This window comes from Quercus lobata, chromosome 3 (assembly GCF_001633185.2).
Source record: "Quercus lobata isolate SW786 chromosome 3, ValleyOak3.0 Primary Assembly, whole genome shotgun sequence".
NCBI lineage: Eukaryota > Viridiplantae > Streptophyta > Magnoliopsida > Fagales > Fagaceae > Quercus > Quercus lobata.
Genome location: NC_044906.1, coordinates 45,736,728 through 45,759,132, shown reverse-complemented (window position 1 = coordinate 45,759,132; position 22,405 = coordinate 45,736,728). Strand labels below are relative to the sequence as shown.

At 35.6% G+C, this 22,405-nt stretch overlaps 1 protein-coding gene across 1 annotated transcript; it reads left to right on the top strand.

The window, feature by feature from the left end:
• The first annotated feature begins 2,153 nt into the window (after positions 1–2,153).
• Positions 2,154–18,868, top strand: LOC115981919 (dihydroorotate dehydrogenase (quinone), mitochondrial). The gene is made up of 12 exons (XM_031104357.1): positions 2,154–2,486; positions 2,733–2,906; positions 3,007–3,089; positions 5,781–6,104; positions 6,367–6,622; positions 12,918–12,998; positions 13,087–13,194; positions 13,275–13,304; positions 15,777–15,914; positions 16,754–16,791; positions 16,909–17,008; positions 18,355–18,868. The coding sequence occupies exons 2-12, from the start codon at positions 2,784–2,786 to the stop codon at positions 18,427–18,429; spliced, it is 1,356 nt and encodes a 451-aa protein (XP_030960217.1). The 5' UTR covers positions 2,154–2,486; positions 2,733–2,783; the 3' UTR covers positions 18,430–18,868.
• The last annotated feature ends 3,537 nt before the right edge of the window (positions 18,869–22,405 follow it).

Sequence of the window (22,405 nt, the reverse complement as noted above, 5' to 3'; positions counted from 1 at the left end):
GATGCGATTGTTTTGATTAATCCACCGAAACTCCAAATCGCGGTGGAGTCCTAGTTCGAATTTGGGTCCAAGTTTGGTTCAGGAGTGTCGTTGTTTTAGGGTTGGTCTGGGTCTTCGAAGAAGACGGATTTGAAGAAATCCATTATAGTCAGCTCCTTGTACCCATTTCTTACTGATGTTTAGGTTTGGGTTTGTGTTTGTTATTTTTGTGTTTGGTTGACAAAGAATATATGTTGCTGGGTTTATGTTTGTGTTTGTGTTTCTGGGTTTATGATTTTTAGATTTTAATTTTGTGTTCTTAGATCTGGGTTTGTGTTCTTATTCAAGACACACTTAGATTTCAATTAATGTAATTTTTGGTTTTTATTTCTGTTTTTATTTTTATTTTTTTAATTTAGATGTTGACGTGGAAAGCCACGTGGTTTATGTGGCATTATTTTAATGTTCTTAACTTAAGCTGTCTGCCAGCTGTGCAAGTTCCATCTTTGATATAACGGCAGGGACAAAAATGTTAAGCGTTTTCTAGGATAAGGACTAAAAACGGTGAAAAAAAGAGTTAGAGACTAAAGTGAGAATCGTGTGAAAATGTAGAGAAGAAAAAAGGTTTTATTCTTAAAATATATTAAAGGAGAGTTAAAAAGTTAAAAAAAAAAGAGTAAAAAATGTAAAAAAATACTTACGACAGTGTACCTGATCTCAATCCGTCTTTCTTCTCTCACTATTTTTCTTTTCTTCTTTTTTACGTGGTACTTTGTTCTTCTTCCTTTTATTTCTCTTTATACATCGCCTAGACTGACAGGAGAGGAGCGAGTGAAAGCCACGTCAAGAAAGGAAATCGAAGATTGTGTTGCCGAGCCAAAGACTATGAAAATCTCTTCCTCTTAACTCAGACGATCATCTTAGGTGAAATTGTGGCCCACGAGGTTTCAATGGATTATGGTATGTGATTTTTGGTTATTTATTTATTTGAGATTATGAAACAAATAGTTTTTATATTTTGCTTACCCTTTCTATTTTCTGAAAACACTTTTCTGGGAAATACCATTTTTTTTGCTTTGCTTTCAGTCTATCATTCTTGCTTGTGGTATGTGTTTGATTAATTTGGATTTAAAATTAGTTCAACAAGACGATTTTTCTTCTAAAATATAATAACAAAACCTATATATGTTTTTTTAACGGAGGGTTCACTTTCAGTGTTTTCATTTTATGATTTTGGTTATTTTATGGGTTTTGTACTTTGATTTTGGTAGGTGTGATTTGATTTGTGATTTGGTGAGCTTCTGGGTTTTTGTTGCGATTTGATTTTGGTTGGGTTTTGGCCATAGTGGTGGTCATGATTTGATTTTGGCTGGGTTTTGATAGTGGTGCGTGGTTGGAGGTGATGAGTTTGAAAATCTCCGGCCATGGAGGTTTAGAAGGAGAGTTTGGTGGTCAGCCATGGAGCATGGTGTGACGCGGGTTGAGGCAGAGAGAGGATGAGAGGGAAATAGGGGCAACCCTAGATATTTTGGGGCTTAAGGCGAGAACTATAAAAAATGGGCATTTTTTATACTTATATATTAATTAAATTAATATTTATTTAATATTTTTATATTATATTTTTCATCATTATTTTCATTTTCTTCTAAATTATTTTGAAGTTCATTATCAAGATTTGTTGTATGCAAAATTGAACATCATTTTCTTCTAAATTATTTTGGTGAATTTCTTGCTCATTTGTGATACTTTCATCTAAATTTTGTGTTATATTTTGTTTATTATTAATAACAAATTTATCCATTGATCCTTTTTTAGACTCAATTAATTTTTCTTCTTTTTTTCTTTTTTTAAGTTTTTCATATCCAGATGCATATTTTCTAGTAGACATTTTTAATCAAGCAATATATTTATAAAGACTAAAATAAAAAATAACTTTCAAATGTAGAGCAAATAAGAAATAGAACCTCATTTATACAAAAATGTAAGCATAGCCATAACACTAACACAAGACTTATTAATAAGACCCACCCACAAAAAAAAAAAAAAAAAAAAAAAAAAAAAAAAAATCCTATCTATAACAAAAAATAAAATAAAATGCAGGCTTGTTAAAAAAAAAAAAAAAAAAAAAAAAAAAACTTGAAGGCCCAAACTTAACGCCCAGTCCAGGGAGGGTCCAGGCAGCCATAATGATAAACTGATAAGTGATAAACAAAGTTACAAAACCAGCCGAATAAACAAAGTTATCTTAAGTTCTTAACAAATAAAATGGAGTGCCCTGTGCCCAAATATTTATAATTTTATACCTGATTCCTGAACCTCAGAACCTGATACGGTGAGGTGAGCAGTTGAGACTTTAGAGAGGCGGAGAGCAGAGAATCAGAGAGAGGCTGAGGCTGCCTTGCTTGAGCCTTGAGCTGTTGTCTGTTGAGCAGATGAGAACAGACTGAACAGTGGAGACTGGAGACTAGAGAGAGGCGGAGAGCAGAGACTAGAGACTAGAGAGAAAGGTAAAATTTTTAGGGTTTTGAGTGTTTTGATTTGTGATTGTTTTGTGGTTAATCTCTTAGACTGGATTTGTAGTTTATCTGGTTGATTTTTGGTCAATGATTTTGTTTAGAACCAATGTTTTATAGGATTTACCAAAATTTTTGTTTTTTTGGTTAAAAGGATGTGCCAGATTATTTTTGTAATTCATTTGAAACTAAATCCTCTACTACCCGGTTGGTTCTTTTCTAAAATTTTGGGGGCCTTAGGCAATTGCCTAACTCGCCTAAGGGAAGGGCCGGCCCTGCATTTTCTTATAGATGGCGTTAAGGAAAATATTTAGAGAATTTATGAACAAAAGGGTACTCTTTCCTCCTCTTTTAACTGCCAGACATTGCTCTTCTGCTGCTGCTGCTCCTAATATCCCTCACTCTGCTAAAAAAGTATGCTTTCTTTCTCTGCCTCTCTCATTTTCTGTTGGGTCGCTGTTATTCACATTTGTTTGATTCTCAACTGTAGAGCCTTTGCTTATTTGAATTATAGGGAAGGTTATTGACAGGAGTCACAATTGGCCTAGTTATAGCTGGAGGAGCTTATGTGAGTACTGTGGATGAAGCAACTTTCTGGTACTTCATTTACATCTCTGAATCATACTTTTGCTTGCCTCACATTTAAACTTTGCTTTGATTCGCTGTGTTTTTTTTTTTGAAATAATTGTTTCAATAAGTGGGGGAGAGGGGATTTTATCCCTGCTTCTCCTTATAATGGAGACCAGGCAATGCCATTGTGCTACTAGGCTCTTGTCTTTAGAAGCATTTATATATTTAAGCAGACCAACTCTTGGTTATCATTTGAGCGAAAAATTAATTTAACACAACACATTATGTGACGTAGGACAAGGGGAACAACAAAATCTGATTTAGAACACTTGGGTTTTGAAGAATTAGGTTAGGTTTTGGTGGGGAATAGGCTAGAAAATAGTAGGGTTTTCAAAGGGGACAAGGATTAATAGGGTTTCGGAATGAAAACAAAGGTGAAAATTAAGATTTGGGTTGCTGTGAACAGTGCAGTGAATAGTAACCGTGAATAGTAATTTAAAGAAAATAGATAAATTCTAGGAATCACATTTAGACTTTCTAAGCATCACACTTAGGGTTTCTTGGTATCACACCTCGTTGAAGGTTGCATCACACAAACCATAAAAGAAAGCATGGCTCTTAAATTCTAAAAACATTCATTAATAATCAACTCAATAGAAAGTACTACAGCTCTTTAAATAGAAGACTAATACCTAATCCTAGTTGAACTAGGATTTCTTAAAACCCTAACAAGACTCGGACTTTGGACTCCTTAGGCATTTACTACTAAACCCAAGTAAATAAACAAACTTAAAATAAAGCCCAAAAGAATATCTAATGGACTGTTAGCATAGCCCATTCTAGAATATTATGAAATTACAAAATTGCTCTTGATACATAAAATCAAATAAAATATAATAGATCTGTCTTCCCATTGCCTCCTGCATCATTATGGGTTCTCTTAGCCTGACTCCGATGCTTGAACTGAAATATCTGTTGCAATATATTTCCCCAAATCTTTGTGTAAAAGAGGCTTTTACCTATTGTAGAGACAGTGCTATTTGATTTTTTTTCCTGCTATCAGTAACTATGGCTCTAATCATCTCCAAACAATTAGCCATATACTAGTTGACGAACCCTTCTTTCAAGTCTATGTAAGCAATGCCCAACTCTTTACCTGCCCCCTCTCTATCAATGAAATTCAGGTTGTGTGTTGGGTTAGTAGCCGTTGATGTGCTGAAATTTAGGTTGTGTCTCCATGTTTGTAGTGAAGGAAATTTTCAAATAGTAAAACAAGATTCTAGTAATTGGTAGTTTTTAGCAAAAATACTCAGTTTGTTGTTGGGCTGGGGAACAGAGTGAGATTTTGGTAGGATGGGTGGTTTGGGGTCAACCTCTCCAACGGGCTTTCCCGAGGCTGTATGTTATTGCCACTGACAGGGAGGCCTCTGTAGAATATTCCTTGATAAGGCTGGGGCGGGGGAGAGAAGAAGTTGGGATGTTCGTTTCATCCGGGACTTTAATGATTGGGTGATGGATGAAATGGTGACCTTTCTTCGTATCTTGGGAGCCAATATGCCTTTAATGGATATTGGAGACTAGATGAGATGGAAGTTGAAGCCTAATGGGGATTTTTACATCCGGTCGTTTTATAATAAGTTGCGAGGTTCTCCCTCTGTTGTCTTTTCTTGGAAAGGTATTTGGAGAGTTAAAGCTCCTTGGGGCATGTTTCCTTTTTCGTTTGGTCTATTGCTTGGAATAGGATCCTCAAGGGTGAAAACCTGAGACTTAGGGGTTTTGATTTTGTGGATTGGTGCATTATGTGTTGTTGTTGTGGGGAGATGGTAGATTACTTACTAATTCATTGTGAGAAGGCTTATAGGTTGTGGAATTTTGTTTTTACATCTTTTGGAATTTTGTGGGTCATACCTAGAATGATTCCATATTTGTTTTTTGGTTGGTGGAATTGGTTGGGGAAGCACTCATCTAACATCTAGAATTTAGTTCTGTTGTGCTTACTATGGTGTCTTTGGAAGGGGCGGAATCGGTAGACTTTTGAGGACTTGGATAGTTTCGGAGATCAGATTCTTGCTTCTTTTAGTGGAACTCTTTTTAATTGGTCTCAGGCTTGGGAACTCACGACTAGTGATTCTCTTCCTTATTTTCTTAGTTCTTTTCTCTTTTGTAATTAGTCTGCTGTTTGGTTTTCTTCTTCTTCTTCTTTTTTTTTTGTTTTTTGTTTTTTTCTTGTAATGTTGGTTTGCTATATGCTTTTCATGCATATAGCAGCCTTTTGTATATATATCATTCTTACTTATCAAAAAAAAGTAATTGGTAGTTCCAAATTGTAATTTTTCCTTAACTTGAGTGTCCCTTTATAATCTGTGGTATCCATGAATGGGCTTTTGGTCCTCTTCTTTTGTCCTGATAAAGGTTTTTTGTTATAAATCTAGTGCAAAGTTTTAATGTTCTTCAAGTTGAAACCTTTTGCCTGTTCCTAGGTTTGAATATGACCTTTTTCTTAATCTTACGTAGACCTACATTTTAATCTTTCTTTATTTTGGGGGAAAGGTTGTAGATATTTCCTGTTTACGAGTTTTATTCTATTCTAATAAAATATATTTATTACCTGTATAAAAAATAAAAATAAAATCATTCAATGGCCAAATTTCATAGTTAACTTGAATTTTAAACATTAGTAACTTCAGTTGTTAATTTTTGGTGATCAAATTTTTGCAGTAGTTGGCTATTCTCAGCAACGAAACTTGTAAACCCTTTCTTTGCCCTTCTAGACCCAGAGGTTGCTCACAGACTAGCTGTCTCAGCAGCAGCTCGTGGTTGGGTTCCAAGGGAGAAGAGGCCTGATCCATCAAATATAGGGCTAGAAGTTTGGGGAAGGAAGTTCTCCAACCCCATAGGTCTTGCTGCTGGCTTTGATAAGAACGCTGAGGCTGTTGATGGGTTGCTGGCTTTGGGCTTTGGCTTTGTAGAGGTTGGCTCTGTAACCCCTGTTCCACAAGAGGGTAATCCAAAGCCTCGTATCTTTAGATTGCCTCAGGAAGGGTAAGAATGTGCATCTTCGCTTATTTTCTCAAATTCTGATTGCATATCTTCTTTATAGACGGTATTGTTTTGAGTTGATACTTTTTTTCTTTTTTTTTTTTTTTGGGTTGGGGGGGGGGGGGTTTCTTATTGAGTCAAATTGACCATGCATTTTGGGAAGTTGGTGAAGGTGGAACTGTAAAACGTTGGATTTCTGTAGCTTAAACTCTTATAAAGTTCTTTTCTGATTTATGTGCCCTCACACTGCTTGATTTGTGACCAGTGCTATCATCAATCGGTGTGGCTTCAATAGTGAAGGAATTGTTGCTGTTGCGAAGCGGTTGGGTGCCCAACATGGTAAGAGGAAGTTGGATGAAACTTCAAGAAATCCATCTTCCTCCACTGATGAAGTAAAACATGGAGGCAAAGCTGGACCTGGAATTCTTGGGGTCAATCTTGGAAAGAATAAGACAAGTGAAGATGCTGCTGCAGATTATGCACAAGGGGTTCATACATTGTCTCAGTATGCTGATTACTTGGTAAATATTCTCTTCTGATTTATTTTGGTTTATCTATTTCTTTGTTTTATGATGGATTTTAATATTTTGACTTGTACATAATAGATAATGGAGTTCTATACAATTTTGTATCAATATGGGTAAATCTTGCATCTTGCTATCTGGCAATTACATCTTGATTGATAGGGTTGAAAATGTGTATGTTAAATTCATTAAAATATTCTTTTGTCTGTTAGGCCTTGTTTGAGAGGAGGGAATTGAATGGAATGGAAATGAGTGAAAAGAATAATTTTAGAATATTCTTCCATTCCCTTATTTGGGAGTTTTGATGGAGAGAATGGAAAGTCTATTATCTTGTTTGGGAGTTTAAGTGGGAGGGAATGGAATAGATAAGAGGGAACACTCATTCCTCTCTATTCATTTCAAACCTACTTTCATTTCTCCTAAAATTGAGAGGAATGAGAGGGAATGGAATTAGATTTAATGATTTTTTTACTAAAACTCCCAAAATACCTCTATATATTCAACCCGTTATTTTAAAATAGGGGTCTAATAGTAATATTATTATAAAATGATTCCATTTCATTCCCTTTATGTTACTCCCAAATAAGATTACTTACATTTCATTCATTTTCATTCCTTTCCATTCCTTAATTTAAAAACATCCAATCAAGGTTACTTAATTCCATTCCATTCTTTTCCATTCATTTCCCTTACTTAAATACATTCCATTCCATTCATTTCCATTCCCTTATGATCATTTCATTCCCTTCCATTCCCTTTCCTTATGAACTCCCAAATGAAGCCTTATAGTTTCTGACATATTTCAATTTCACCTCAAATGCCTAATACTTTATCAACTTCTTTGACATCCCTAACCCGTCAATGTTGGTTTGCTATTGTGGCATAATCTTCTTTACATAGTTTTTTTTTTTTTTTTTTTGATAAGTAATAAGTTTTATTGATATCAAAAAAGGAGCACCCTAGTACACAAGGAGTGTACAAGGGGTCAACAACTCAAGTACAAAACTACAAGAATCAAGGAAAAAAAAAGAAAAGAAGGGAATGATTGGGTTTGCATAGCAGCCAACCAATCCAATAAAGTTCTAAAGAAAAATAACTTGAGGTCTGGTATGGATCTCTCAATATCCTCAAAACACCTACTATTTCTCTCCCTCCAAAGAAACCACATTAAGCAATGGGGTACAATTAACCAAATAAAACCATTTCGATGACGACCAAACCTGCCTTGCCAACATTCTAAGAGCCCCAAAACGGATTGTGGCATAACCCAACTTACTCCAAATAAACCCAAAACCATAGCCCACAGATCCATACCAATCGGACAATGAAGGAAGAGATGGTCAACTAATTCACCATTACACTTGCACATGTAACACCAATCCAATATCCAAACCTTCTTTTTTTGTAAATTGTCAATTGTCAAGCATTTCCCTTAAGCAGCAGTCCAAACTAAGAAAGCTACTTGAGAAGGAATCTTCTGTTTTCAAATGCTTTTCCAAGGAAAACAGAAGTCAGTAGAGCCCACTAAAATTCTATTATAATCATTAACCTTAAGCCCCTTATCTCTACTAGGTTTCCAACACATCTTATCCTCACCAAACCCCCTCATTGAAGAACCGTATATGCTATCCAAGAAGCCTAACATAGCCTCTAATTCCCAAGCATGCACACCCCTAAAGAAACTAACATCCCAAACGAGGACGCCATTGGTGTACTTCATAAGCACAGCCACACTAGCCTCCTTATCCCTGCAAAATCTAAATAACTCAGGATAATTGACTGCAAGGGATGTCTCACCACACCAATGGTCTTGCCAAAACTTCACCCTAGACTCGTCACCAATATCATGCAGAATATCGAGTGAAAAAAAAGGCCATCCCCGACTGATATTTTTCCATAAACCAACACCATATGGACCATTAACAAATCTGGTACACCAGCCCCCCCATACACATCCATATTTCACCTCTATCACTTGCCTCCAAAGGGCATCATTCTCAATCCCAAATCTCCATAGCCACTTCCCAAGCAAAGTTTCATTAAAAAGTCTTACCTTCCTTATCCCTAAGCCACCCAAAGAAATGGGGGAACGAGAGTAGCCCATTTTACCAGATGAAATTTAGGTTCATCACTAATGCCACCCCATAAGAAATTCCGCTGAAGTTTCTCAATTCGGTTAGCCACAGCAGCAGGTATAGGAAAAAGAGATAGAAAATATGTGGGTAAATTAGATAGAGTGCTTTTGATTAGAGTGACTCTACCTCCCTTGGATAAGTGCAAACGTTTCCATCCCGCTAATCTCCTTTCCATCTTCTCTAGAATCGGGTTCCATATTGTCTTATCCTTGAATTTAGCACACAAAGGAAGACCCAAATACTTCATTGGAAGAGTACCTTGCTTGCAGCCAAGTACAGTCAACAATAAATCAATATTATGCACCGTGCCTCCTCTGCTAAGTGGAGGCAGTGGATTTTCTTCTTTACATAGTTGACCCCAAAATTTTGGACCAAGGCTTGGTTTTTGTTGTTGATATTGACACTATTGGAATAACAAGATAGAAATTGAAACCTGTTGGAAATTGAGGAACATAAGTGCGCCATTTTTTATAAGTAACAACGTTTATTTAGTTAATGAGGGGTGTAGTCCAAATGCAAAGGAATTATAAAATTGGTACACCCACAATTAAACTATTTTATTACAATGACCAATAAAATCTAACAATTCTAAAAAGAAATAATTCTGGCGTTATCATTCATTCAAACAAGTATTTGAAAAGACATAGTTTCAGATCTAAAATGATGGTCCTTTCACATCCCTCAAAGCTTTTAGCATTTCTTTCTTGCCATATTCACCACATTAAGCCATGAGGAATCTCCTTCCAAATTTCTATGTTCTGATGTTGACTGAAGCAAGCTTGCCAACAATCTAACAAATCTATATGCTTTTAGTTGAACCCCAAATAGGCTAAAACCATAGTCCACAACTCTCTGGCAATGGAACATTGAAGGAGTAAGTGATCAATTGTCTCCCCATTTCTTTTGCACATACAACACCCAGTTATCGCAATGATATTCATTTTTCTGAAATTGTGTAGTGTGGTGGTGGTTGTTAAGGTTCTCCCCAATGCTGTAGTCGACAAAAGGAAAGCAACTCTTGTTGGGACCTTAGGTTTCCAAATACTTTTGTAGGGGAAATTCACATTTTTATTAGGAACTAAAGATCTATGGTAAGATTTGACCTAAAACCCCTTTTGTGCAGATGTCAAACAACAAATCTTACCCTCTCCCCTACCTCGCACTGAAATTAAATAAAATAAGTCCAAAAAAGACGGTAAGGACTCCTGCTGCCAGTCATGTACTGTTCTGATAAAATTCAAAACGCAATGTACAGAGTCATTGTGATACTCATATGATTTGATGAAACTTCCTTAACATGTGCAAGACTAAACAATTCTAAGAGTGCGTTCAAAGAAAGATCACGACACCAGATATCATACCCAAATATAACTTTGGTACCATCACCCACCTCAAACTTGATGAAACACAAAATGTTTGCCCAATCTCTCCTAATAAAATTTGCTATTTAAGTTTAGAGACTTGGAAAAGACTTGCTGTTGTTTACCGTGTTTTATGATGTGTATTTTTACTCACACATACTGTGCCTCTCTCATCCAACTTGTTCATCCCTTCCAATGGATTGCAGTTTTTTTCTACTCCTAACTACAAGTCAACTTCCTTGCATGGCAAGAATTAGCATTGGGCTTTCCCTACCCCTAGTAAGATTACTAGGTTAGACCAAAACCTTCTGGTAAGCTAAAGAATTGGGGCTTTGGATGCAAAGAAAATTTTATCAGATGCTTCTTCTCTTGTGCTGTCTTGGGCAATATATGAAGAAATAAATGCCAGACTTCAACAATTTGGTCTTACATGTTGAATGTGGAAGAAGAGTTGAAGTCTTTAGTTTCAATTGGTTCATTTGCTCTCCAGTTTAGAGGTGTTCAGTGTATGGTGCCGTGTATTATTTTCTTCTGTTTAGTTAGACTTGATTTGGGGCTGTCATATTTTTTCTTAATTTTTTTGGATGTTAGGATGAGGATCATTTTCCGTTTCCAACCTATTAGATTTGATTGATCATTATATTTTAATTGTTTGATTTTGATGTACCCAGAGTATACATCCTACGCATTTGGGCCACACACCGTTTTGATCAATAAATATTGTTATTTTATCAAAAAACAAATGTGGTTTATATGTGCGCGTGTGTGTGTGTTTTGTGGGGTGGGGTGGGGTGGGGGAGGTTGGGGCCTGGGGGGTTGTTTGACACAGGACATAAGTTGCAGTGGGCCTTAATGCCTATTTGATGCAGGATTTTTTATTTTTTATTTTATTTTAATTAACTTAGTTTACAGTTGGCAACATCTTTTCTTATCTGTCAACTTATGCCTGTATTGTAACGCTCTGTTTGTTTCAGCATTAACGTTTTCTAGAAAATGATTGATTTTCCAAAGATCATTTTGTAGAAAACTGTCTCATTTTCCAGTGTTTGGTAACGACTTTGAAAATGAGCTTGAGAATGTTTTCTGGTGTTTGGTATGCATTTTTTTTAAAAATATTTCTTGTATAATTTAAAACATGTATATTATGTAAACCAACTAATGTAATCATTATAAATAAATAAAAACCAAGAATGAATTTGGTTTTCGTACTAAAATTTTGATAATAGATACAATCAAAATTAATTAGTTGTCAAATTTTTATGATCTCTACCACTCATTTGCTCATATATAAATACAATAACGTATAGACACACACACACACACATACACACATATACATCAACCATTTGTCTATATATATATTTAACAAGGGAATACATTTTCAATAAGTATAAATAATAATAACTTTTAATTGTCTACTCTTTTTGTTGGTATACTAATTGTCTATTATGGTCAACCACAAGTCTTCAATATTACTCTAAATTATGTATTTACATAATATACTGCATAATATATCATCACTGCATAATATCTGCATAAAGTATCTTCCATCAAAAAAAGTATTTGCCAACAAATGCAATTCCCTAAACAATTATCATTTATTATATAACAATATTATTTATCCAAGGTAAAGATTGTCCCATGTAAAAGCAATTTAGAGCAATATAGGTACTATGTTTAAAATTTTTATCTTTTACTTTATTCTTTTTTTTTTTTTTTTTTTTTTTTTTTTTTTTTTGCACTTTATGTACGAAAAATAAGTAACTTCTGCCTGGAATCCATCAAACAGAAAATTTCTTAGAGAAAAAAGAAAATCAAGCTTGAAGTTCAAGGCAAAGAATTGGGATTTTGGTAGAGGAATGAAATAATTACCATTGCAAATTTGTTTTCCTTTGCAAGTCTAAGCTATTGACCGATCAGTGAAGGAAAAAAAAAATCTAATAAGAGAATTTGTGTTATAGAGGGGAAAAGAAACATGAAGAAAAGAGAGAAGAGGGAAAAATCTATGGGAAGAGGAGACACCAAAGTTAGTGACAATGAGGGTGTGAGGAGAGAAAAAGTAAAGGGAAGAGAGTAAAAGTGAGAAATCTTACCATGAGAGAGGGAAGACGCCAAAAAATTATGTTTATCATGGCTACAAACAAAGATAATATTTATAGGAGATGTAATATGTGAGAGAGAGATTGTTTTCCAAAAAAAAAATTTGGAAAACAACCTATAGAAAATAAGCCTTATTTTTATTAGGGTTTTCCGTTGACCAAAGATAGTTTTCCATTGACCAGTTTTTTTTGTGCTACCAAACACTGGAAAATGTGGAAAACTATCTTTACAGAAGGTTTTCCAGTGAAACAAACAGAGCGTAACTTGTATGAGAAGTTACATCCTTTTTCTTTTTGGAGGAGCCTGATCTTTCAATATCAAGTCTTAAGCAAATTATTTTATCATAAATCATGTTGGGAGCATCTGGGATGTTTATAATTCTATTATTTTTCAAGGATATATGAATGCTGAGAAACTGTATCTAGAATTGATCTGGATCCAATAAGAAATTTAAGGTAGTTAAGGCTGAATTGCAGAGCACACGGGGATGGTTATCCGTGTTTTACAGCCATACAGTATGCTCAGAACCAATTTCTTTACACTAGAATCTTGCCTCGTATTTTTTATGTTATTCTTCAGGAAAATTTTCAAATAGCAGTTCATTTCTACACATGATGAGTCCGTCGTGTCTTCTGATATTTCAGATTTAAGTTCTTTTTCTTTTCTCTGACAATGCATGTATATTTTTCTCTGTAGGTGATTAATGTTTCTTCTCCGAATACTCCAGGATTGCGTATGCTTCAGGGAAGAAAGCAATTGAAGGACCTTGTGAAGAAGGTATGGTTGTCATGGCATGACCCTCTCCTTCTTTATATAATTAACACAGTATGTGACCAGAAGTTAGATCTTTTGTAATTTTGTCAAGGTTCAAGCTGCTCGTGATGAAATGCAATGGGGAGAGGAGGGCCCACCGCCTTTGCTTGTAAAAATCGCTCCAGACCTGTCTAAAGAAGACCTTGAAGATATTGCAGCAGTATGTAGTTGTGCAAGATTTAAAATAGCCCCTCTATTTCCTAATAGGATGTTCTCATAGTTCCTTCTTTATTGTTACAGGTTGCCCTCGCTCTACGCTTGGATGGATTGGTATGTTTTCTCCCCATCATAAAGTTTTTCTCTTTTTCCTAAATGTCTCTCTTGCCTGTTACTTCTGCTTGAATTGGCTTTGATGGTGTTGGTATCTTTAGGAGGCCCAACTTTGTGAAATAATGTAGGAGTTCCATAGATGATATTGCAAGTTGTAACTACATTTTTAGATAAAACCATCTACCTTATTCTGATCAGCATCAAACTTCTGGTCTACCATGATTTTGTACAAACTTTAGCAAAAAATAAGGTTTGAGAATTTTGAGTGCTGTATCTATGAAGTTATTCAGAATTTATCTAACATTGCTGATTCAAAGTGATTGTTAAAGACAAGAATAAAATAATATAGAGAAGCAGAAGTAAGAAAGAGAGAAGTTCAGCCAACAGCCTACATCCACAAAATAAAACCCTGGCGGCTACATCTTTACTGTATACTCAAGTCAACAACTACAGTGAACCCTTAATAGGGTATGTATAGAGAATGGAAGCTAGGGTTAGCCCAATATGGGCTTACAACATAATTGGGCCTCTTAGGCCATTACATCAACATAAACCCAACACTTTAACACTCCCTTTCAAGCTGGAGCATATAGTCATATAGATCCAACTTGTAACACAACTGCCAACTTGCTTGAAGAGGCTGAAAATGAAGTGAATTGGCCAAATTTGAAGCTGAATCGACCAAAAAAATGAGATGAATCGGCTGAAGTTCTTCAATATCAAACAAAACCAACGACAAGAACAACAAAAGCCAACGGCAACAACAACCGGCCACGGCAACAAGACAAGAAGCCAAGAACAACAATAACAACCGGCAGCAACAACAACCAATCTGTCGAGAACAACCAACAACTACAATCACCAACAACAACCATAACCACACCAACAGCAACCAATCAACAACTACCGAGAACAACCAACAAAATTAGATATGAAGGTTGCACAAGCAAACAACCACTGGCAACCATTGACTCTTATATCATGTTAGGTTTCGTTTGGGAGTTCATAAGAGAATGGAATGGAATGATCATAAGGGAATAGAATGTAATGTAATGTAATTGAATGTATTTAAGTAAGAGAAATGAATGAAAAAGAATGGAATGGAATGGAATTAAGTAACCTTGATTGGATGCTTTAAAATAAATTAATGAAAAGGAATGAAAATGAATGAAATGTAAGTAATCTTGTTTGGGAGTAACATGAAGGGAATGGAATGGAATCATTTTATGATAATATTACTATTAGATCTTTATTTTAAAATAAAGAGTTGAATATATAGGGGTATTTTGTGAGTTTTAGTAAAAAATTCATTAAATCTAAATTTATTCCCTCCCATTCCTCCCAATTTTGGGAGGAATGAAAATTTAAGGTTTTAAGGAAATAGAGAGGAATGAGTATTCCCTCCTATCCATTCCATTCCCTCCCACTTAAACTCCCAAATAAGGGAATGGACTTTCCATTTCCTCCATTAAAACTCCCAAACAAGGGAAGGGAAGAATATTGTAAAATTATTCTTTTCATTCCATTCCATTCCCTTCTCCCAAACGAGGCCTTAAAGACAAGAATAAAATAATATAGAGAAGTGGAAGCAAGAAAGAGAGAAGTTCGGCCAACAGCCTACATCCACAGAATAAAGCCCTAGCAGTTACATCTTTATTGTATACTTAAGTCAATGATTACAATGAACCCTTATTAGGATATATATATATATGGAGAGAGAGAGAGAGAGAGAGCCCAATATGGGCTTACAACATAATTGGGCCTCTTGGGCTATTAGATCAACATAAACCTAACACTTTAACAATGATGATTTTATTTTATTTTTTTAAAAGGCCTCAATATTTGGACTTGAATTGTGCTCTCTTTAATGCCTAATAATTCCACAACTTAATTGATATTACAGATTATGATCAAGGTATGATGAATATCCTCTGGTGTTTTTATTATTTCATTCAGCCTTTGGGAATTTAAGGGGTGTTTGGTTTGTGTTTTCAAACAACCATTTTCAGTTTTTAAACAATATTTTACACATTTTCATACACTTTTTCATCCACACGTATTTTCATAAATGTTTTTAAATAAAAATTTTCAGTTTTTAAACACATACCAAACGGTCCTTTAGCATCTTTTTTTTCTCCACTGTTATATATGAAGAAACTGATTACTCTTCCACCAGTGGACTCTTTATCGCTCTAATCTGTGAGCAAACATCATCCCCTCCCCTGTTTCATTTTTCAGAAAAAGGTACTGAAGTCCCTTATTCCATAATGGAAAATGTTACCTTTATGGTGTATGTTTTTGGCTGGGATGTCAATGTGGTTTATAAGCTGATGATTCTAGGATCCACCATTGCTTCAATTTTTTATGTTTGTCTTGCAGGGTGAAAACTACCCTGTAATGGTTCCAATATTTTTTTCTTTAATATTATTATTGGTTGTTATTTTTAAGTTTATCATTTTTCTTTTGGTTTAGATAATATCAAATACAACTGTTTCAAGACCAGATCCTGTAAGTAAAAACCCAGTGGCTGTGGAAGTTGGTGGCTTAAGTGGGAAGCCTCTTTTTAATCTCTCTATCAACATCTTGAAGGAAATGTATGTTCTAACAAGGGTATGTTGGCTACTTCAGTAATTCATGTTACTTGTTTTTCATTAAGCTGTCCTATATTAGGATTACATAGATAAACACAAAGTGTACCCTGTTTGTTTGTCTCTCTGCTTCTCTTTCCCTAATGTTTGGCACAAGTACATGAACATGGAAGATTGATAATAGCTACTCTGTTCCTCTTGGACTCCAAAAGATAAACCTAAATGATCAATTTCAAGTGCACAGTTGAAAAGTATTGAACACTATGATATACTCCTTGAAATGGATATGGATCTCTATGTGTTTGACAATTTCTGTTGGACATGTCAGACTGTGCTAAAGAAGAGGATTCATCAAAGGTTCTACAAGACACTTTACATATAATGTTTGCCTTTTACTAGGATTGTTCAGAAAGTGTCTTCCCTCTTCCCTTGGGCCAAAAACTCACTCAGAAAGCATGAAGTATTGATGTAGGTGATATTATACAATGAGTGTGCTGTTCCATAATTTTTCATGGGGTATGGCAGAAGAAAGTTGAAAATTAGGATGTTTCAATCTCTGCCTGTGTTATATGAACTTAGACTGAGATGAAAATGACACTGAGATACACACCCATATACAAGTTCCTGTGTCCATGAATCTTAGTTTATCTTGGTTTCTTGCTGAGTTTCATATGTTAATCTTCTATATGCGCTGCAGATTCATATTTATTGAGTTTTTAGTTGTCTTCCACAAAGCATTGGACACTTTTTGGGATACTGTTCCTTCTATATTAAATCTGGATTTTTTTCCCACTTTTGCGGTTCTTCATGCTCGTGCGTCATACATGAGAGTTTGACATTCTGTTTATTTTTCTGTATCAGGGAAAGATCCCTTTAATAGGCTGTGGGGGTGTTAGCAGGTAAAAGCAAAACACCCATTCAACATTTTCAGCATCATATTAATTTGTTGACAATATATGCAACTGCTTTAATTTAAAAGTACTTTGTTAGAACCTTAAGGTATGCATTTGATTCAGTGGTAGGGAAGCATACCAAAAAATCCGAGCTGGTGCAACTCTTGTTCAGCTTTATACGGCATTTGCTTATGGGGGACCTGCCCTTATTCCTCAGATCAAGGTATTTTTTTTTTGTTATGCCTTTATGGTATTTTGGAGCTTATGGGAAAACTGAAACTTAAATAAAATATGTGTATGTACTGCGATGGTGCATTTAAGGTTAAAAGAATGTTGTTTTGAGGAAAATAGAGCTGTCTAGGGCTAGGGCTTGGGGAAAAGTTTTTATTTTTATTTTTTATAATTCAATAGTTGGGAGGGGGGATTTGAACCCTGGACATCTCCTTGGGAAATACCAAAAAAATGTCAGTTGAGCTATAAGCTCTTAGCAGGGCTTGGGGTAAATTTTTACTCCAGAGCGTTACTTTTATGGGCCCAAAAAGGGGGAGATAAAAAATGGAAAGTATGCCAGATTAGTAAAAAATTCGGTACTGATGAGAATAGCTGGAAAACTTATTTCCACAGAGGAGAGCTCAATTTTTTTTTTTTTATAAATATTTTGGGAAATTTTAGTGATTAATTTCTTTTATAATATAATTGTTATTGAAATGATGATACATTTGACTGTAGATTAAAATTTTAGCCCCTCTTTTGGAAGTTTGTATTTTGTAACCAACTCTTTGGTCTTAGGTTTATGTAATTAATGGAGCAAGCAATATGGGTGGGATTCAGATCTAAATTTGTGGAATCTAAATTTGTGGACTTTTTTGGTTGCTCCACTCAACTTAGTTTTGGGGCACTTTTGGAGATAATTTGAATTGTATAATCTTGTTCTTTTTTTCATTTTCTCCCGATAATGTAGTTTGGTTAATTTTTCCTGATTCGAGGTGTTATGTGGTTTCTTTTTTAAAAGTATTTGATAAATTTTATTTGGTAGAAGGAAAACCTTGAGTATGCCATTCATATATGAAAGGTCTACCTTAAGAGTATACGCAAATTCAGTGGATCTATACAAATCTAAAAAAGAAAATTGGATGCAGCCCAAAGCAACCATCAACTAATACAATGTTCTAAAAACTTAAGACTTTAGGTTGCGTGGTGGAAAGTTCAATAATATTTCGATTGTTTTTGTGGGGATGAATGATAATGACAAGTTTAATGTTTACTCATTTGACGAGTATCTAAAAGGTTACAATGGTATATGCTTTCCTTGGAAGAGCTTTTAGTGTAACAAGGCTCCAAAGAATGCTGCTTTCCATTAGTGGGTAGCAGAATGGGGAAATATTTTGGCAGGGGATAATCTTATTAAAGGAGGTATTATTTGTGGGTAGCAAAATGTTGTTTTTTGTTTTCAGAAGCTCTCTTTTCTTTTTCCTCTCTCTCTTAAGTTTTAATTTGTATTTTGAGGATATTCTGAAAATCTTTTTTGCCCTTCTTTCTTGTTGTCTAATGTTGTGATTTTGTTCTTAGGCTGAACTGGCCGAATGCTTAGAAAGGGATGGTTTTAAGTCTGTCATTGAAGCAGTTGGTGCAGATTGCAGATAACCGTACTAGTCTCAAGGACCACAATTATGAACATATCCTGGAGCATTTTTCTCACATCAAAGGGTTGGTTATCCTTAATTTTTTTCCCCTCCTTCAAGTGGGGATGGAGTTTCTGACTTGTTTGACATGAGAAGTTTTGAAGTGACTCGGCAAACATTTTTTTCTAAGTTATCTCTGTAGTCATTAATTTCTTTATTCCCCAAGTTGCGGCCATGAAAATCAAGTGAAATATTACAGTCCTGTCATGCAGGTTTACGTGACATTGTTTTGGCATTAGTTTTCAGAGGACTATATGTAATGAGGCTCCAAAATTGTCATTGTATAGAAGTTGCCATGAATGATAAGTACCCACTTCCTCAATTCGTGTTCCGTAAACTCAATTATAATGGCTTGAATGTTTGTGATAGAATTTTTAAATGAAAGCGGATAGTTTATAATTGGTTTTAGGCTTTTGCCTCATCTCTCTCTCTCTCTCTCTCTCTCTACTTTATTGTTACACTCATCCTTTTTTCTTTATTATATTTTGATTCTTCTTTTTCTCAGTTTATTTTGTATAAATTTGGTATTATTTCTCCTATTCGATCCATTTTTTTCCACGCAAAAAATGTGAGCTCTCTCTTTCTTTCTTTTGGTGGATTTTTGTTCTTTCTTATAAAGCCAGTTTAGGTTGATTTTTTTTTTTTTTTCCAATCTTAAAGTCTTGTCTCTCCCTCTTATAGTTTTAGTTGGATTTTGGTATGGGTTAATACTTAAATTTTTTTGGAAATGAGAATTTGAGTTTATATCAAACACAATCTACATTGCTATGAATTTGAATGTCTACCAATTGTTTGGGCAATAAATTATTATAAAGCTTATATTTTATTCCTTTGGTTTTATTTTTTCAAATTTTGGTTACAATAACATTGTAATTATTTTTGGCGAGTTTAGATTATCATAATAATCTTCTTCTTCCTTTTTTCTTTTTATTTTTTATTTTTTTATTTGGGACAAAATCTTCTTATTCCTTAATATATGAGAAATTTGAAACTTATCAAATTTAAGCCAATGTGGATAGAGCAACAAGGAGGCATAAGTTTTGTTTTTAGGAATCATAAAAGTCAGGTCATGGCTGCCCTTCTATTGTGATGGACAATCTTCAGGAAGCTGAAACAATTAAAGCTTTGGAAATGAGAAAAGCTACCATTCTAGCGGCTGAAACAAGTTTCTATTTTGTCATCTTCAGGGGAGTTTCTATTTATGTTATTAATGCTCTAAATGATCAAGAGGAATGCTTAACCTCAGTAGGAATGGAAATTCTTGCATGTGAGAAGGCAGGCTAATGAAGGTGCTTATTGGATGGCTTGAAAAAAAAAAAAAAAAAAAATTGATTTAGAGAATCTATGGATTGGGAACTATACTTACTGGGCAAAATTTGGTATTTAGACTGTTTTTAGAATTTTTTTTTGTGAATAGCATGCGCGTCAAACTATTTAGTTAGATGGACTGATTTTGCCAAACTCGAGTTCCAGCTCAAAATTCAAACTATAGTGGCGTTTTTTTTAGTGGCGTTTGTCAAAAACGCCACTATAGGTAGTCTATAGTGGCGTTTTCTATAAACGCTGTTATAGGCACAAAAAAACGCCACTATAATGTTTGCTTTCCAGTCCAAAGTCAAGTTTGGCAAACTCAAGTTCCAAAATCAGTCCAACTAACTAAATAGTTTGACGCGCATGCTATTCACAAAAAAAATTTCTAAAAACAGTCTAAATACCAAATTTTGCCATACTTACTGTATTGCTGTTATAATTGCCAAGTGAGCTTTGTAATGTTTTCTTTCAAGTTAAATGAAATGAAGTTATTGTTTCTATTTTCTCCACAAATAGAATAAAATAAGGGTATGTTCTATGTGAATGATAACATTAATGACCATTATCTAATTCCCCCAAAAGTAGACACACACACACACACACATATATATATATATATATGCTCATCTAATTGATAAAAAATTTAGTTATTAAAAAAAAAAATCTAATCTATACGAACCAAGAATAGCAGGCTGGCCCCGAACAGCAAGCCCACTCATTGTAACCTCGGCCCAATTCAGGCCCATATAGCCGAACTCTCTGGAGCTGGTTGAGCAAATAAGGAGGCCTCCAAGGTATGTCAGGAATAAGAGATAACACCTTGGAAAAATAAAGGATAGGGTCTTGCGTAAGTGTTCTTGCGTAAATTATTCTTTGAGAGAAGATAACACTTAAGTTCTTGCGTAAATTATTTCTTGCGTAAAATAAATAACGCCTTGTGTGCTTGAGAGAGAGAGAGAGAGAGAGAGAGAGAGAGAGAGAGAGAGAGAGAGAGAGAGAGAGAGATGATCCTGTGTACGTGGGATCATTTTATCTTCTCTATAAAGGATGCATGAACTTAAGTGTTCTTGCGTGTGTGGGCTCAGGCCTATGTACGCAGCTTACATTCATGCGTACACAACTCTGTTCTTGTGTACGTGGGTCTGCTCTTGAGGCTCTGCGAATGTGGGAATGATCTTGCGTACGTGAGGTCTTGTCTGTGTACGTGGGCTTTGACCTGCATACGTTAGACGTCTGGCAAAAGCCTAACTCTACCCATTTTCACTTATTTCTCACCTATTTCACTTCCATGTGCAATCCTGACACATCTTTTTGTCATTTTTGCATCTGAATATCACTATATCCCTATTTTCATCTTCATTCTTGCTTGAAAACATCATCTTTTCTGAATTCCACTTCAATTAGGAATCTAACATCATTTTTCTTCTTTGTAGTCATCATCCCTGCATGCTATTAGGGGAAGCACCAATAAGGTGGTGGAGTGGTACAACCTTCTTGTCCTCAAAACCAGGGGCTATATCCGGGAGGCGGGCTTCGAGCCTATCGTTGGTCTTCTTTCGGAGTAGTTTATAAGTGCTACTTTGGTGCAGTGCCTCATTGAGAGGTGGTGGAACACTACCCACACCTTTAATATCGCTGAGCGAGAGATGACGGTTACTCCCTACGACTTTTTCCGCATGACCGATCATAGCTTCGAAGGGGCCATCATCAGTTTGGATGGTGTGTTGGGCATCTAGTTGGGTCTCGACATGTTGGGGAGGAAATACTCCACTGAGACCATCTGCTACATGTCCCTCCCAAAGAGGACCATGGAGGAGTGTGTCCGTATGGCTAGGGCTTTCCTTCTCCACTTGTTGAGGGCTTATCTCTTTGCCAATGGTGGGCAAACGGTGTCATTGAGGTGGTTGACCCTCTTTTAGGACTTTGGAGAGGCACGGAGGGCCAACTAGGGGTAGGCACGTCTTGCCTATTTCTACTCCACTTTTGATACTTTTAGTCGGGGCACCTTGCGACAACTTGTGGGGCCTTGGAAGTTCCACAAGGTTAGTTATCTTTTCATTCTTTTTACTTTCAATTGTAGCTTGTAGTCTTGCAAACTATGTTATCTCGAAATCTATCATCTTGTATCTATCGTCTTGCAAACTGTCATCTTGTATCTAACTTATGGCTTGTGCTTCCTTTGCAGTGGTGAGTTGTTAGGTATGGCCTCATAACTCCAGGCACTGATCTAGTTCTGAGAGGGTTTCCTCAAGTAAGGGCCCATCTTGCTAGGTTAACTTCGAATGAGGTAAGTTTAAGAGTTCTAGTTGTTCATACATTTCCTTTAGAATACTCTTCTTCTAACCTTGTGCCATTATAGGTTAATTGGGCCCCATGGGCCGGCCGACCCTTTCTTGCAACTCCAAACTTGGAGCTTGCCACTCTCATTGATTCAGAGATTACCCGAACCCTTGAAGGAACGGGTTTAAGGGTGCTGAATTTGGCGGAGCGGGTGAGGTGCCAATTGGTGGGTAGGGATGACCCGTAGATTCCGATGGACCCTCCTGAGTTCATGCTTACCCTACACTCCATAATTGATGCTGAACACAACTCGTGAGGGAGTGATGTTTCCTATGCTGAGTGGCTTC

What these genes read in the sequence shown, in the direction of transcription:
- LOC115981919 (XM_031104357.1), top strand. Translation starts at nt 2,784, where the DNA reads ATGGCGTTAAGGAAAATATTTAGAGAATTTATGAACAAAAGGGTACTC. An exon ending in ACCTTGAAGATATTGCAGCA is followed by an intron (nt 13,195 to 13,274) that starts GTATGTAGTTGT and finishes TTATTGTTACAG; the next exon opens with GTTGCCCTCGCTCTACGCTT. An exon ending in GGCTGTGGGGGTGTTAGCAG is followed by an intron (nt 16,792 to 16,908) that starts GTAAAAGCAAAA and finishes CATTTGATTCAG; the next exon opens with TGGTAGGGAAGCATACCAAA.